Source organism: Carcharhinus amblyrhynchos, unplaced genomic scaffold (genome assembly GCF_965287045.1).
Source record: "Carcharhinus amblyrhynchos unplaced genomic scaffold, sCarAmb.v2.hapA chromosome_152, whole genome shotgun sequence".
In the NCBI taxonomy this organism is placed as follows: Eukaryota; Metazoa; Chordata; class Chondrichthyes; order Carcharhiniformes; family Carcharhinidae; genus Carcharhinus; species Carcharhinus amblyrhynchos.
Window position 1 is genome coordinate 31861 of NW_027649892.1, and position 17943 is coordinate 49803.

General features: G+C 42.7%; 1 protein-coding gene across 1 annotated transcript in view; it reads left to right on the forward strand.

The window, feature by feature from the left end:
- Positions 1–17943, forward strand: part of LOC145338710 (lamin-A-like) — a gene marked incomplete at its 5' end in the record, with an annotated part of 62363 nt that overhangs the window by 31548 nt on the left and 12872 nt on the right. The window contains 5 exons of the mRNA XM_080183109.1: positions 3313–3438; positions 5627–5826; positions 7984–8197; positions 9360–9467; positions 17445–17564. Coding sequence (XP_080039235.1) covers positions 3313–3438; positions 5627–5826; positions 7984–8197; positions 9360–9467; positions 17445–17564 — 768 coding nt within the window. The remainder of the gene's footprint in view (positions 1–3312; positions 3439–5626; positions 5827–7983; positions 8198–9359; positions 9468–17444; positions 17565–17943) is intronic.

A 17943-nucleotide genomic window follows, 5' to 3' on the forward strand; every position in this document is an offset into this window, starting at 1 on the left:
GAACCTTGTAGATGGTGAACAGGGTTTGGGGAGTTAGGAGATGAGTTACAACTGCTGGATTCTCAGCCTTGAAGCTACTCCTGGAGCCACAGCATTTAGTACAGTTCAATTTCTAGTCCATGATAATCCCCAGGATGTTGATAAAAGGCAGGGAGGGTTCAGCGATAATAATGCAATTGAATGTGAAAGAGTGGGGGGAATAGTTGGATTGTCTCTTGTTGGAGATGGTCATTGTGTGGAAATGTTACTTCCCTCTTGTTAACCCAAGCCTGGATATAGTCCAAGTCTTCTATGTTTGGACATAAACTGCTTTGGTATCTGAGGGTAGAAAGAACTTGCAACTTAGACAAATTCAAGGAACTTTACAGTTAATGTTGCATTTTTGTTGTGATTATCACAACCATGAAGTGAAGTAATCTGACAATGAGTTTGCACACATGGTCCCATAAGTTGCAATGCTTTTATGATTGGCTAATTTATTGATTTGTAGAGACAAAGTGCTGTAATCTACCACTGCAATAAAAACATATCTATCACGTTGCAACAAACTAGTGAAACTGAAAAGACAATTTCACCAACAGAATTTGTGTTCTTTCCCTGCCCATGATGAATGAGGTTTGGATCTAAAAGGTGTGTGTGTTTACTTACTTTGATTGTCCCAATTTAGATAATCATAGTCTGCTTTTAGTAAGCTTTAAAAAACAAAGGTGATCACTGGCCCCAGGTATTTACTCAACGATCAATAAAATAGCCCATCATTACATCATTGTAATTTGTGGGACTTTGTATGCAAATTGTTTCCTTTACTACTTTATGGTTGTGATACTACAACAAAAATACATCATTAAGTGTAAAGTTAATTATAGAATCCTACAGTGCATAAGTAGGCCATTTGACCCATCGACTCTGCACCAACCATAATCCCCGCCCCAGGCCCTATCCCCATAACCCCATGCATTTACCCTAGCTAGTCCCCCTGACACTAAGGGGCAATTTTAGCATGGCCTATCTACCTAACCCACACATCTTTGGAATGTGGGAGGAAATCAAAGCACCTGGAGGAAACCCACACAGAGACTGGGAGAATGTGCAAACTCCACACAGACAGTGACTCAAGCCAAGAATCAAACCCAGGTCCCTGGCGCTGTGAGGCAGCAGTGCGAACCAGTGTGCCACCTTGCCGCACCATGCGTTTGTCAAAGTTGCAAGCTCTTTCTGTCCCGTCCCATGTCAATCCTGGCATATAATTAAAAGAAAGAAAGATTTGCATATTTATGGGGTGATTGCTGAACATCTCAAAGTACGTTACAGTACATGATCTACTCTTTAGGTGTAGCACTGTCGTAACGTCAGAAATATGGCAGTCAATTTATACACAGCAAGCTCTCTCAAACAGCAATGTAATAATGAATGCACAATTTGTATTTGTGATGTTGATTGAGGGATAATTATTGGCCAGAACGTTGGGAAGATCTCCTGTTTTCTGAAAGAGTGTGAACAATATATAATTTCATATATATGCTTTTATATATGTGCTTTTATGTTAAGGAAGGCAGATGGATTTCAGTTCCATGGAGGTGATTTAAGGGCTTAGGTCCCTAGAAAATGGATTTATGTTGAAAGATCAGTTTTTGGGTTTGGTTATTAAAAACATATGATAAATGTATATTAATACATATGCTAATCTTTATTATATATGATAAATGCATGTGTATATGATAAATCTATACGAGGTCTTTCAATCTCTGAAGTGAAAGGGATGGGTTAAAAGGCTTCAGACATTTAATGATTTGGGGGAAAAAAGCAAAGTCGGAAAAACTGGCCTTGCCTAGCGACAGTGTCACGTGACAGAGATGGGGAAGAGTTCCATGTGTGTTAGAGAGTGAAGACTTGGATTTCTCAGCTCTTTAGAAGGGAAAAGTACAAGGCTAGTGGGCCAGTAGTTAACTGGATAATCAGTTATAGGACTCGCTAAGGTGATCAATTTAACAGTGCTGCTGCTGAAAGAGTGAGCTTAAACTGCAGTTGATTTTGGATGTCACCTGGGGAGAGATGTGAGTTGGGTGTGTGTCAGCTCAGGAACTCACCAGAAGAGAGCCATTTGCATGTGCGCCAGTCCCAAGCATTTGTGTCAAGATGTCGGTAGCTCTTCACTGGTTTCTGTGCCTGTAAAGAGGTTGGGTGAGATTCTCTGGCCTCCGAGTTACGTGCTTCCCACCAGTGGGAGGTGGAGCATTGCTTGCTAGCATTGAGATTCTCTGGTCATGCCCAAGAATCCTGTCTGTGTGAATAGTTGTAGAATTCCAGCCATTGTTGGGTGCAGGAATATTGGAAAATTGAATCATCATCTTTAGGGTGGCATGATGGCACAGTCGTTAGCACTGCTGCCTTACAGCGCAAGGGACCCGGGTTCGTTTATGGCCTCGGGTCACTATCTGTGTGGCATTTGCACTTCCCCCCCCATGTCTGCTTGGGTGTCCTCCAGGTGCTCCAGATTCCTCCCACACTCCAAAGATGTGCACGTTAGGACAATTGGCCATGCTAAATTGATCCCAATGTCAAGGGATTAGCAGGGTAAGTATGTGAGGTTACAGGTCTTGAGCCTGATTGGGATTGTGGTTGGTGCAGACTCGATGGGTTGAATGGCCTTCTTCAGCACTGTAGGGATTCTCTGATCTTATGTTTGTGTTAAGATCTTTCCAACCATTCTATCTGATGTAACGTTCAATTTCCTTAATAAATCTTTTATCCTCTATGTTAAAAGTCCATCAGCAGACTCTTGTGAACTTGTTCAGTAACTTTCCTACAAGGTTTCAAAAGCAAAAAGTTAGGATCTATCAGGCCAGGTTTTGTTCTGGGATCTGTCCAGTATTAAATCAATTGGGCTCAGAACAATAGCACCTTAACATCTTTTCTGTCAAATGAGAGAATACGTTGGGCCTTGACTTAATGTCACAACTGAAAAACAGCCCCTCTGGCAGGGCAGCATTCCCTCAGTGTTGCACTGGAATGTAAGCCCTGATTTTTGTGCTGGAGTCTTGGAATGAAACTTGAACACACAGACGTGAGACTCTGAGAGTACAGCCAACTGAGCTACAGCTTATAAGCTAAAGCAGAGGTATTTCAAAAAAACATGCAACATATCGCGTTTTTTGTGCCCTCAGGAAATCCCAAGTTATTGCACATTGGACGTGTTTGAAACGTAGCACTGTTGTAGAGTGTATTGTCGGAAATCATGCACAATTTGGAACCAGCAATTTATTTTCTTCCCCCTCATTCTCACTGATCTCTTTCTTTCTCTCTGTATAACAGCTGGAGAGTTGCCAACAGTCTGCTGCAAGGAACAGGGAGCTGGCTGAAGCTGCAAGGGAAGAAGCGACGGCGGCAAGAATAAGGGCGGATTCTGTATTATCGGAGCTGCGTGAATGTCGCAGTAAGGTAAAACCTCCGTCTATTCAAAACGAGCAAGCAACCAGAACTTGTGGGGTGGAAACTTAGGACAATAGAATGATCATGCAGCACAGAAGGAAGCTATTTGGCCTATTTTGCCTGTATCAGCTCTTTGGGAAGAGTTAGCAATCCCAGAACTAGGGGACATTGTCTAGAAATTAGGGCCAGTCGTTCAGGAGAGATGTTAGGAAGTATTTCTACACGTACAGGGTGCCGGAGGTTTGGAAATCCTTTCCGCAAACAGCTGTCAATGCTAGATCAGTTGCTCATTTTAAATCTGCGACAGATACCTTTGCTTACCAAAAAGTTATTGAGGGATATGGGCCAGGGGCAGATATTTGGAGTTATGCCACAAATCAGCCATAATCTCACTAAGTGAGAATATGGGCTGAATGGTCTAATCCTATTCCTATGTTCCTGCCCTTCCCCAGATCCCTGGAAGTATCACTTTTATATATTTAATTTGAGAGTTACTTTTTAACTTGCTTTTATGATCCCTTAGGGCCTGTTTTCCAGTTCATTATCTGTTGCTTAAATTTCGTTTCTTTGCTTGTCCTGCATTCTTTTCCCACTTAAATCTGTATAGTCTAGTTACTTATTCTGAGGAGAGGATAAATTCTCTTTGGATATTAATTGGGTGGCATGGTGGTTAGCACTGCACTCTCGCAGTGGCAAGGACCCAGATTCGATTCCTGTCTTGGGTGTCTCTGTGGAGTTTACACAATCTCCCCATGTCTGCGTGTGTTTCCAGGTGCTACGGTTTCCTCTCTCAGTCCAAAGATGTGCGGATTAGGTGGATTGGCCATGCTAAATTGTCCCGCAGAGTTGCCCCATAATGTCCCAAAGACATGTTGGTTAGGGGAATTAGTGGGGGGTAAGTACATGGGGTTATGGGGATAGGGCCTGGCTAAGATGCTTTATTGGAGAGTTGATACAGACTCATTGGACTGAATGGCCTCCTTCTGCACTGTAGAGATTCTGTGAATGAACATTTTGATTACCAGGTATACTTGAGTTTTGAATGTACTGCAATAAATTGGATGAAATGATATAGGAATTCTCAACTGAGGGTGGCAGCTATCTACTGGTCCGTAAGAAGCTTTGAAGGCAGCTCCAAGAACGAACAAATTGAAGTATTATTTTGAATGCATCATCTCAGTCTGCCACCTGTTGTGTGCTTTTTGTGTCTCTCAGATTGCTGAGTTGAATCTGGCCAATCTTGTTATCTGATTTATCAGTGCTTTGGATGTGTGATGCTGGTTAGTGATCACTGGTGGGGTGGGGGATGTCACTGTGCCTCACAATGAGGAGGCAGTGGTATAGTTGTACTGTCACCAGGACCAGTAACCCAGAGACCCAGCGTAATTTTTCTGGGGACCTGGGTCGAATCCCACCACAGCAGATGGTAAAATTTTAACTCAGTAAAAATCTGGACAGTCTCTAATGATCATGAAACCGTTGCCCTTGGGCAACTGTGGGTGGGAAATAAATACTGGCCAGCTAGTGACGCCCTTGTCGCACAAATGAAAAACATATCAGATTGATCTTGTGCTGGGTTTGCAATAAGAGGGAGTTTATTGAGGTTATCAACAGCAGAGAGCTAATTCTTCAACTCATTAAGTAAGGAATAACAGCCAGATTTGAATAAATGACCAGTAACTATAGGAGAACTAGCTCTTTACACTCTTTCATTGATGGGGTGCCTTTAGTGTTGGTGTTTCAGGTCTGGTTTAAGTCACATCCTCTGTTAATGTGTCTCTGACTTGACACTTATGGGAAAATAAAATTGCATCCAATTTCTGATTGTCAAAGGGATGGAGTGCATGTATGATTGGATTTTAAATCCTCTGTAATAAATAAAAGTAAGAAATGTACGTGTTTGGGATAATCTTCCTCATTGACCAAATTCAGAAACTATATGGAGTTTTTTCACATTTATGGAAGCACTTTATTATTGCTTAACACTGCTGCACTTTCCCAAGATATTTTCTCAAATTGAGTTAAAAATAAAAAAAAACCTGGTTGGAATAGTTTTTGCTTCTGCGGATGCATTTCTCAAAAAGATTCAGTTGGGGCTTGAATATGACCACAAGAGGGAAGCTTCGTTTTCGAGGCGTTTTCACTGTTGTTTTTGTTCTCTTTGTTATTCTTCCTTTTCTTTCTTTTATTTGCTCAGAATTCTGCTCTGCGAAGGGAAATTCAGGATCTAGAGGCGATGTTAGATCGTGAGAAGGCAAAGAACCAAAGGCAGATGCAGGAAAAAGACAATGATATCACTGAATTTCGTGAGAAGTACAATGAACTAGTTGGTGTGAAGCTGGCATTGGACGTGGAGCTAGCTGCTTACCGGAAGATGGTGGAAGGAGAGGAGCAAAGGCAAGTTCTTTGCAATTTCTGCTTTGTTTACCTTAAATTGCATTGTTCAGTATAAACCAGCCTCCCATCCATTGACTCTGTCTACACTTCCTACTGCCTCGGAAAAGCAGCTGGCATAATTAAGGACAGCGCGCGCCTCCGACATTCTCTCTTCCATCACTTCCTCAGGAAAATTATACAAAAGTCTGGGGTCGCATGCCAACTGACTCAAAAACAACTTCTTCTCTGCTGCTGTCAGACTTTTGAATGGACTTACTTTGCATTAAGTTGATCTTTCTCTACACACTAGCTATGACTGTAACGCTACATTCTGCAATCTCTCATTTCCGTCTCTATGAACAATATGCTTTGCCTGTATAGAGCGCAAGAAACAATACTTTTATGTTAACACGTGACAATACGTCAAATCAGTTGTGATGTATAAGTCAACTCAACATATAAGATGATCCAGTTTTTCCAGGCCAATAATCAGGTTTTCGTAGAATCCCTACAGTGCAGAAGGAGGCCATTCAGCTCATTGAACTGTACAAACGACAACCTCCACCCTATCCTGTAACACCTCATATTTACCCTGCTAGTCCCCTTGACACCAAAGGGTAATTTTAGCATGGCCAATCCACATGACCCACACATCTTTGAACTGTGGGAGGAAACCAGAGCACCCAGAGGAAACCCACGCAGACATGGGGAGAACATGCAAACTCCACACAGAGAATGACCCAAGGCCAGAATTGAACTGAGCTCCATGACACTGTGAGGCAGCAGTGCTAACCACTGTTGCCACCATGTTATCCACAATATACTTGTATCAGTCAATATATCCCCACCCTCAAATCATGGACTGTCGTATTCTCATCAGAACTCTGCGTTACTTTTTCACTCATCCATATTGTAATCACTAAGTGAGATTATGAACAATTTGTGGGCGGCACAGTGGCACAGTGGTTAGCACTGCTACCTCACAGCGCTAAGGACGCAGGCTCAATTCCCGGCTTGGGTCAGTGTTTGTGCAGATTTTGCACATTCTCCCATGTCTGTGTGTATTTCCTCTGGGTGCTCTGGTTTCCTCCCACAGTCTGAAAGACATGCTGGTTAGGTGCATTGACCGTGCTAAATTCTCTCTCCGTGTACCCAAACAGGCGCCGGAGTGTGTTAATTAGGGGATTAGTGTTAATATCAGCCGACTTGTGACACTAATAAATAAACATATCTCCACAAATTCACGTATTTACCCTGCTAATCCCCCTGACACTAAGGGACAATTTAGCATGGCCAGTCCTCCTAACCTTCACATCTTTGAGTCAGTGATAGCATTTAAGTGGGATGTTTTTCTCTTTCAATCCACAGGCGCTTCGGTCTGCCTTGTTGTCCAACAAGGAGCATACACGCTGTGGGTCGTGCGCGGGCTGCTCTTGGATGTTTCGAGAGTAGCCTAGTGCTTCACATCGTTAGTGTACACTTAAACTGGACCAGATGCTGGGCAACACGACAGCTCAGTGACTATCACTGTTTGCTGTGCAGATACATGGATTTGGGCCAGTGTCTGCGGGAATTTACACATTCTCCCCGTGCTTGTGTGGGTTTTCTCCGGGTGCTCTGGTTTCCTCCCACACCCCAAAGATGTGCTCTTAGGCTGATTGGTGTAACAAATTGTCCCTAAATTAGTCTCCCTCAATCTGGTTTCCAGTGTGGAATGCCATAAGCATAGACAAGGGTCATGGGTGGAGAAGGGACTCAAAATGTTGAAATGGCGGCGCAGACTCGTTGGGTCGAAGGGCCTTTTTCCCGTGCTGTGTTGTTCTTTGTTCTTTATAAGGAAATCACTGATAACTATGAAAAGATGTATGGAAAGTGGAGAGAAGTGGGATCAAGTATGTAACTCCAGTGGGGGGGGTGAGCGAGCATATTCTTAGACTGGATCAAAATTTCCTTTAAATCAGGAAAATGAAAAGTGTAAAAGTCCCTCTGCTGTTAAGGAATGGGTGTACAACCTCATTGTGTCGGAGGTGCAGGGAAAGGTTATTCACACTGCAATGTGGTTTGTTTTTATTGAGCGCTTCTGTGTTTACACAGTGCAGATGTGAGAAAATAAAATTGGTAAATTTCCATGTGGAATCAAACATTTATTAACACCTTCCACACTGTCCAATATTACAGACTTGACTTGACTCCTGGCCCGCCTTCACGCAATGTGCCATCCACTCCGAGGCGCATCACTTCAAACCGAGGAACAAAGCGGAGGCTGTACCCAGATGAAAGTGCCGGCAGTGATTATGAAATGCACGAACATGTGATTACTGTCGGAAAAATTACCTTGGAAGAAGTTGATGATGAAGGAAAATTTGTCAAAGTGAAGAATACTTCTGATAGGGTAAAGGCCCATCTAGAGTTTGATGCCTTTTGTTTAGGCACATCTAAAATGCAATAGTATGTAGCCGTTGGTGATTTGTTAACTAAATCAGTGCTTTAAGTATAAGATCTCTGAACGGTGCGTATCATCTTATCCTTCCACCAAATTAATTGTCTTTGCGTCATCATCTGTTGCTGTTGACATGTGCAGGACGACTTCATTGTTTCTTTATTCCTTCGAGACGAAATGGTAAGCATGTTGGATTTTTTGTCCAGCACAGTATAGGGTAGCACTGTGGTTAGCACTGCTGGCTCACAGTGCCAGGGACTCGGGTTCAATTACAGCCCCAAGTGACTGTCTGTGTGAAGTCTGTATGTTCTCCCCGAGGTTGCCTGGCTTTCCTCTGGGTGCTCCAGTTTCCTTCGGGTTAGGCGGATTGACCACGTTAAATTGGCGCACACGTGGGGTTACAGGGATAGGGCCTGGGTGGGATTGTTGTTAGTGCATACTCGATAGGCTGATTGGCCTAATCTGCCTTGTATGGATTCTTTGATTTACTGGGAGTTGAGATGTACAAATCCTCCGTAGACTAAGACTGGAGGAAAATCCCAGCAGGTCTGGCAACATCTGTAAGGAGAAAAAGAGTTAATCTTTCAAGTCCAGATGGCCTTCAGTCAGCCTGGGTGGGCCAGGATGTTTAGATCAATTTGGTCTTTGTGCACGAGGAACAGAACTAGGATTAGGGTGAAATGAGCTTTTGCCAATAACTTGTCTTGAACACTGCTATCTAGTACAATGGCAAAAGCTGTACTGTTTATTGAGTATTGTAATGTAATTGTTACACATTACATGTAACAGGTAACATGCCTGCTATAATTGAGTTAATTTTTTAAAAAGTTAGAACAAATTACAAGTTTTAATGAAAGATATTTTATATTTTTCTCTGAAAACTGTGTGAAAAATTAGTCTTGCGCAGAAATTAGTGTCCCAAGATGTATAGGCTGGAGGAATTAGCGGGGTAAATATGGTGGGTTACAGGGACAGGACATGGGTAAGATGCTCTGTTGGAGAATTGGTGCAGTCAAGATGGGCTGAATGGCCTCCCCCTACACTGGAAGAATTCTATGAAATTGTTATCGTTTTAATAAACATTAAACTTTCAAATTTTGTAATATCCTTGTAGGATCAGTCATTAAATGGATGGACCATAGAAAGACAATTCGATGATATGTCCTGGACTACATACAGGTTTCCTCCACGTTTTACAATTAAAGCTGGCCAAGCAGTAAAGGTAAGTATTCACCGAGAGCTGTAATGCTTTCAATACAAACAGTTTTTAGCAGTATACAATGTACTTTACTGGAAACATGAGAGCAATCATTTGTTCAATTGCATGGGAACTCCACGCTCCAAGAATGCTGTGAGTAATGTAGGTATCAGGGTAACTGATAAATTTCCCTGAGTTTCCAACTATCAACTGAATTTAGATGGATTAATCTTGTAATAATTTCCTTGCATCTTTTTTCCTCGCCCTTTTTTTTTCCCCAGCAGCTGCCTAACATGAGAAAGGGGGTTTGTAGTTGTAAAAAAGATTGTAACGTGGGAATTTTGTCACAAATTATTACCTTTTATAAAAATCAAATGGCAGTGGATTGGACTTGTTGGCACCCATTCTTTTGTGTGCTGCAAGTGTCCTTAAAGCTCCAAAGTGGCACGTGTGTGGGCATTAGTGCTTCTGCAGTGACTACCCACCCAGAAAATGCATTTATAAAAAGAGAGATCTTTCACGAAAATACGTTTGTTGATCCAGGAAAGGTCTGTAGCGTGTAAAGCATGCTGACTCTGTTTTACAACACAGAAAAGAGGTCCTTTCCTTTCCATTGCACATACTTTTGATTAAATGCTGATTTTTGTTTTACATGCCAGATGTTCAGCAGCAGGGTGGAGTTAGGCTACCTGAGCAGAAACCTCAAAGTATGTTCTGAAGCCTAACTTTAACCCAAACTTTTTTATTTATCTTGGCACTAGTTGACGATACGGTGTTTCACTCCAAGTATGATTCATTGACACACTAGGAAGCTTTATCGAATCAACTTTTTTTAACGATAGAATTGAATTATAATGAATGTATTAGGGGCGGCAGAGTGGTTAGCACTGTTGCCTCAGTGCTGGGGATGATTTCTGGCTTGGGTCACTGTCTGTGTGGAGTTTGCATGTTCTCCCTGTGTCTGCGTGGGGGTTTCCTCTGTGTGCTCTTGTTTCCTCCCACTGTCCAAAGATGCACAGGTTAGGCACATTGGCCATGCTAAATTGCCCCTTAGTATCCCAGGATGTGTAGGTTAGTGGGGTAATTATGTGGGGTTACAGTATAGGGCCTGGGTGGGATTGTTGTCTGTGCTGACTCAATGGATCGAATGGCCTCTTTCTGCATTCGGGATTCTATGAAATCTCAGCATAACTTTTATCAATTGAAATGCTTAAACAAGACAACATACATTCTTTTAAACTGCTAATCTATCTCTGTTAGTTCCAATTTAAACAATGTTCCCCACAGAGACTTAAATTCCTCTTCAAAATCAGTTAACAAACAAAACAGGTTTATGTTTTCTTCCCCCACCCCCAGAGAGAGAGAGAGACACCTGTCTTCTGACGGCTCCAAATCAGTAGCCTCCAGACAGAGAGAGAGCGAGAGTGAAAACCACTTGGTTCTTTCAGAACCAAGTAGAAACTGCCTCCTTTTCCCTGTAAGCCGTCAGCACATCTGTCTCTTTTCAAGCAACCTAACTGAACCCTACTTTGAAACCCCAGGCAGGAAAAGAAAATGAAAATGCATTTACTCAGATTAAAACAAAAACCCCATCAACTAAGATCAATTATAAGCCTGCATTCTCAACACGTGCACTGCTTGGTGCAGCATTGTGTAAACAGAGTTGAATTTTAAACCTACTCCCCACCAGAAGCATGATAGGAATACATTTTTTTAAAGGCACAGTATTGTCACAATGGGACTTCACCTATTTAAACGGATCATCAATGACTTGGTTAATTTTCTTTTGCTTGTTGTTACCATTCTAACAGTGTTTGGTGTTTTCTGATTTTTTTTTTTGTAAGTTGCTGAAATCTGGAGCAAGCAGTGTGGCAAGTGCTGCAGGAATTCAATTCCTACTTCAAAGCCAGTTACTCCCAGATGTGGGTGCATAACAGACTAGCGCACAAGAATGAAACAGAGGATGTGTAGAGTAGGCAAACTGCTGGAGCAAGGAAAAGGGAGGTCGGGGGGTGGGGGTGGAACATAGAACGTGCCTCTGTGTCTGGGCTGTCCATCTGAGTGCGATATCAGGAACTACAATCCTCATTCACTGGAAGTCCCATAACTCCAAATTCCTCCATCAATGACCATCACATCATCAGCACAATGCAAAAAATAAATGTTTCTACCAGACAGAGATTTTGAACCACATTTGTAAACGAAATCATGCTGTATTTCAGGAATAAGTCAACTAGTTATCATCTGGTTCCCTTGGTGTCAGCCTTTTCCTATCCTAACACTGTTACATTTATACCCCAATAGCATGGCTAATGAAAAACTGACTTTCAGTGAGGGAGGATGCAAATGGCCTTGGAGAAAAGCCCTGGACACCTTGGTGTGGTCCTTCCATGCCCAATCTAGGCTGGCTGACAGGCAACAGTGAGGCACTGATGGAGTGAGAGTGTGCACGCATTCTTCTTCAAAGAGGACCTTTGGTTCATTCTGGGCGGCACGGTAGCACAGTGGTTAGCACTGCTGCTTCACAGCTTCAGAGTCCTGGGTTCGATTCTTGGCTTGGGTCACTGTCTGTGTGGAGTTTCCACGTTCTCCTCGTGTCTGCGTGAGTTTCCTCTGGTTTCCTTCCGCAGTCCAAAGGTGTGCAGGTTAGGTTGATTGGCCATGATAAAAAATTGCCCCTTAGTGTCCAGGGTGGCGGAGGTTAGAGGGATTGGTGGGTATAATATATAGGGATATGGGCGTAGGTGGGATTGTGTTCGGTGCGGACTCGATGGGCCAAAGGGCCTCTTCCTGCACTGTAGGTTTCTATGATTCTCCGTAGAGTCACTGCCATTTCCCCAGGATGTCAGCTATCCAAGTAAGACGGATTGCTGGAGTGCTCTGACGACCGTTTGCACATTGGATCGTACTGTGCCTGTAGATCATCGGAGCTTGCACCAGCTCCCAGGCAACATTCAGGCCTTTTGTGGTTTCTGCTGACGCTGCAACAGAAGCTGTGTCATAATTGGTTCCACCAGTGTGCAAAAAAAGCTGACTACTATTTCCATTCTAACAGGAAGGGCTCACGAGCTCTGTGCTACTCTGACTACTGTCTTTCTGCCAGGCTTCCCAATATCTGTCAAGAAATTTTGATCTGCCTATCCATCAACTTACTTCTGTAGGTTTTTTTTTAATTCAGTCACAGGATTTGGGTGTCCCTGGCTGGGCTAGCATTTGTTGTCCACTCCTAATTTCCCTTGAACTGAGTGGCTTGATCAGCCATTTCAGAGGGGGTTTGCTGTGAACCTGAAGTCACATGTAATCCAGACCAGGTAAAGATGGCAGATTTCCTTCTCTAAACATTAGTGAACCTCGCATTAGTGATAATTGATAATGGTTTCATGGCCATCATTAGACTTTTCATTCCCGATTTCTATTGAATTCAAATTTAACCATCTGCTGTGTCAGGATTTGAACCCAGGTCCCCCAGAATATTCTCTGGATTATTAGTCCACTGGCAATACCACTATGTCACCATCTGCCCTAATGGAGACTGCCCCAATGAAGTCCTCATCTTTTTGACACAAAATTACAATGCATTGGATTGGAGGTAATACATGAGCATGGATTGGTTAATGGATAGCAAGCAGAGTAGGAATGATTAGGTTGACATTTTTGGGGTGGTACACTGTAATAACTGGTTACCACAATGCTCTGAGCCTGGGACTCTGCTATTTACAGATTAGACGGGATGAGTGTAATGTATCCAAGTTTGTTGATGATACTTGTCACCTAACTTTACACAGTGAGGCAGACACCAAATGTCTGAACCTGCGGTTCCTCTCGTACTGAACAGGATTACTATTAGCCAGTCATAAGCCACCAGAATGGACTGGTCAGGCCAGAGAGAGAATTTAACCTCCTTTTGAATTTCCACCTGCTCCAATATATATCCCTCTAAAAACCAATTTTCTAATGTAAAATCAAGGCAGCTCATTTAAAATGCACTGAGTTTTAATGTTCAAATGTCTTGCACCAATTTTTCACTGCATGTGCCTCCCTTCCTTGTACATCACCTATTGCCTATGCTGCATTTAAGCTTTTCCATGCATGTATATGGTTTGTGTACTTTAAAGCCTATTCTGAGTTTCTGTGCAAGATGTCCAAGCTCTTGAACTCAGTCCTGAAATGTTTTCAACATTTTCCTGTTCTCTGTAGACTCAGGCTCCATTGGAATACTTGCATTTATAAAAGCACCCTCACCATTTGCATCTACCAACATAAAGTGTGCTGCGCTCCCTCTGCTCATCCCATGCTTATAACCCACACAGTTTCTCCTATATTAAGTCCTTTACTCTTTCCATAGAACGTTACAGCGCAGTACAGGCCCTTTGGCCCTCGATGTTGCGCCGACCAGTGGAACCAATCTAATGACCCTCTAACCTAAACTATTCCAATGTTATCCATATGCCTATCCACTGACCATTTGAATGCCCTTAAAGTTGGCGAGTCCACAACTGCTGCAGGCAGGGCATTCCACGACCTTACTACCCTCTGAGTAAAGAACCTACCTCTGACATCCGTCCTATAATTACCACCCCTTAATTTAAAGCTATGTCCCGTCGTGTTAGCCATCACCATCCGAGAAAAAAGGCTCTCACTGTTCACCCTATCCAATCCTTTGATCATCTTGTGTGCCTCAATCAGGTCACATCGTAACCTTTTTCTCTCCAATGAAAATAACCTCAAGTCCCTCAGCCTTTTCTCATAAGACCTTCCCACCATACCAGGCAACATCCTGGTAAATCTCCTCTGCACCCTTTCCAATGCCTCCACATCTTTCTTATAATGCGGCGACCAGAACTGTAAGTAATACTCCAAGTGCGACCGCACCAGAGTTTTGTACAATTGTAACATGATCTCACGGCTCCGAAATTCAACCCCTCTACCAATAAAAGCTAACACACCGTACGCCGCCTTAACAACCTTATCAACCTGGTGTCAACTTTCAGGGAGCTATGCACATGTACCCCGAGATCTCTCTGCTCATCAACACTACTAAGAGTCCTTCCATTAGTCCTATATTCTGTACTCCTGTTACTCTTACCAAAGTGAATCACCTCACACTTTTCCGTATTAAACTCCATCTGCAACCTCTCAGCCCAGCTCTGCAGCTTATCTATGTCCCTCTGCAAACTGTAACATCCATCCTCACTGTCTACAATTCCTCCAACTTTGGTGTCTTCAGCAAATTTACTAATTCATCCTTCTACACCCTCATCTAGGTCATTTATAAAAATGACAAACAGCAGTGGCCCCAAAACAGATCCTTGAGGTACACCACTTGTAACTGAACACCAGGTTGAATATTTCCCATCAACCACCACCCTCTGTCTTCTATCAGTTAGCCAATTCCTGATCCACCCTCAATCCCATGCATCTGCATTTTCTGCAATAGCCGGCCATGGGGAACCTTATTAAATGCTTTGCTAAAATCCATGTACACCACGTCAATTGCCTTACCCTTATCCACCTCTTTGGTCACCTTTTCAAAAAACTCGATAAGGTTTGTGAGGCACGACCTACCCTTCACAAAACCAGACTTGAGTCCCAGCCCCTTGTGTGCATGTGTTCTTGTGACTTTTGGACAGTTTATTCCCGCACCATTAACAGTGAGTATCTATCCCCTATTTGGGGCACATTGGTTTTATCAAACTCCAGGAACTTCAGGTTTTAAAAAAAAATTGAAACCAGTCAGTCATTTGGTGAAACCAGGAGATGGGAAGCAGGAGAATTTTTTTTTCAGAACTCTGAGCTAGAGTTTAGCCAATAACATCTACTCTGCATTTTGTTCATCTTGGCAAATTAGTTGTTACTCCAGTTCCCCACTCATTTTCATATCTCACATTGGAGATTAGCTGGAAATAAGATCAATCTTCCCGTTTAACTATCACCAAATGGTTCTCCGACCTCTGGAGCGTAATTCATGTTTTTTTTCATAGATCGTAGAGACCCTACAGTGCAGAACGAGGCCATTCAGCCCGTCGAGCCTGCACCGACCACAATCCCACCCAGGCCCCACCCCCATATCCCTACATACTTTACTCACTAATCCCTCTAACTGACACATCACAGGACACTAAGGGGCAATTTTAGCACGGCCAATTAACCCAACCTGCACATTTTTGGACTGTGGGAGGAAACCAGATCACCCAGAGGAAACCCACGCAGACACAAGGAGAATGTGCAAACTCCACACAGACGGTGACCCAAGCCGGGAATTGAACCCAGGTCGCTGGAGCTGTGAAGCAACAGTGCTAACCACTGTGCTGGTGCCACCCTTTTTTGAGACCTGTAAGGTTGAATTTTTTTCTGGGAAATTCACTTACAGTTGGCGTGGTTTTAATTTTAATGAAATTACTATTTTGGACGATTCTCAGTCTATCACTCAGGTAATTCTCTTCATTCATTTAAAAACTAATCAGATCACAGGTTTCTCAGAGTTGAGCACTTCCTTCCCAGGTATTCTCCTTGTGGTCATTAAACTCCCTCCAAGGACAGTGTATTTTTGTTCTAAGATAGGGAACCCAAAACTGAACCCCATATCCTGAGGATGATATGAATGTGCTCGATATAACTATTAATATTTTATTTTACCTTCTGCCGTTCACTATCTCTGTTGTTTGCTTTATAATCTAGCCCTTTATCATTTCAACTGTAACCCCGTGCCATCTGTATCCTAGAATGGCCTGCCTTAATCTGCATCAGCCATGGATTTGCTTAACCTATTTTGTAATATTCTACTTTTTGCAGTTCACTATACTTTCTCACAGAAACTTCTCTGCGATGTGGATATTCTCCTGTCTAATCCTAAATCTAGGTAATTTATTGTGACTCTCTCCCTAGGTATCACTTTTTGCGAGTGATCCTCTTATACTCTTCACCTTGTATCCTCTTTGTGTTCATGCAATGTGGTCCATATACTGTAATGTCACATATTGATCACTGTATGAAGCCATATCAGACATCATTGCCATGTACCAACAGCTGATCCTACTCAGAGTTCTATGGATGCTCTTGGGTTAATTAGATATCTGTTACCTTTTCCCAAAACCATGTTTACTCTCTCTGAAGAGCTTGTACTTTGTGGGAATAATGGTTCGACCCATTCTCCGACTAAACTTGCTGGTCTAATTAATTTTATCTTCACCCCAATTATATTGCAACGTTTGCTGCTCTCAATCCAAGTGTGAGACAGAGTCAGAAGAAGAGACTGCATTGTGACATTCATAGGGAAAGCTGTGTTTGGGCTAGGAGGGGACAGTGTGAATGAGAACTAGAACAAGTGGATGAAAGGGAAAAAGACTTGCAATCTCAAGAATCTCTACCATGAGAAATCAATGAGTTTAACATAACGTTCAATTTCCATTACTGCTGGTGTGTCTGGTTTAACCTGTAGGATCTGTCTGAATGCACCATGCTGGTGAATTTTCAAGTTAACCTGCTTTTAAGCCACCTCGTGTAAATGGACACTTTTGAATTTGTGTATAGGTAGAAGTGCAGTGCGAGTGCAAACCACCTACACTCACCTTGTGAACTCCTTGACTTGTTGGATGGGGATTCGAATGTACTTTACACAGTGGCACAGTGGTTAGCCTGCTGCCTCTCAGTGCCAGGGACACTTGGGCAGTGTCCTGGTTTGGGCAGAATCTGCACATTCTCTCTGTGTCTGCATGGGTTTCCTCTGGGTGTTCTGGTTTCCTCTAACTGTCTGAACGATGTGCTGGTTAGCTGCACTGGCCATGTTAAATTCTCCGACAGTGTACCTGAACAGCAGCCAGAGTGTGGCAACCAGGGGATTTTCACAGTAACTTCATTGCAGCATTAATGTGAGCCTACTTGTGACAGAAAAATACAACCGGCTTTGACATTTTGTTAGAATTGTGCATTTCGTTAGTGGTGCAAATTTAACAGTGCGGATCTTGAAGTAACATCGTTTAAGTTATTATCTTTCTTTTTTAGGTCTGGGCTGGAAGTGCTAGTGCTTCCCAATGTTCTCCGGCTGATTTGGTGTGGAAGGGACAGAGATCCTGGGGAACAGGAGATGATATCCGTGTGATTCTGCTCAGTTCCAGTGGAGAGGTGTGTGCAATAAATGGTGCATTAATGCAAAGCAACATGTATTGATATAAATGCACTGTTTGCAGTAACTCGGTCTCAAACATTACCGCCCTATTTTGCTTTCTTAATCTGTTTTTAAGATGACACAGCATTCATTTTATATCCAGTCTGATGTACCACCGCAACCAGCAAACCTTTCAGTGGCACTTTGAAAAACGAGATTCTACAGTCTGCTAATAATATCTTTACAGAATGCAATGAACAACCAGTAATAGGAATATAGTGTAGGAGAGCACAACTGAATTGGTACCAGAGCAGATTATTGGTGCCTTGAGTCAAAATAAAGTGATAAAAGAAATATTTGTATCCTCTAGTTTTCCTAGTTGGTAGTGAGATTGTA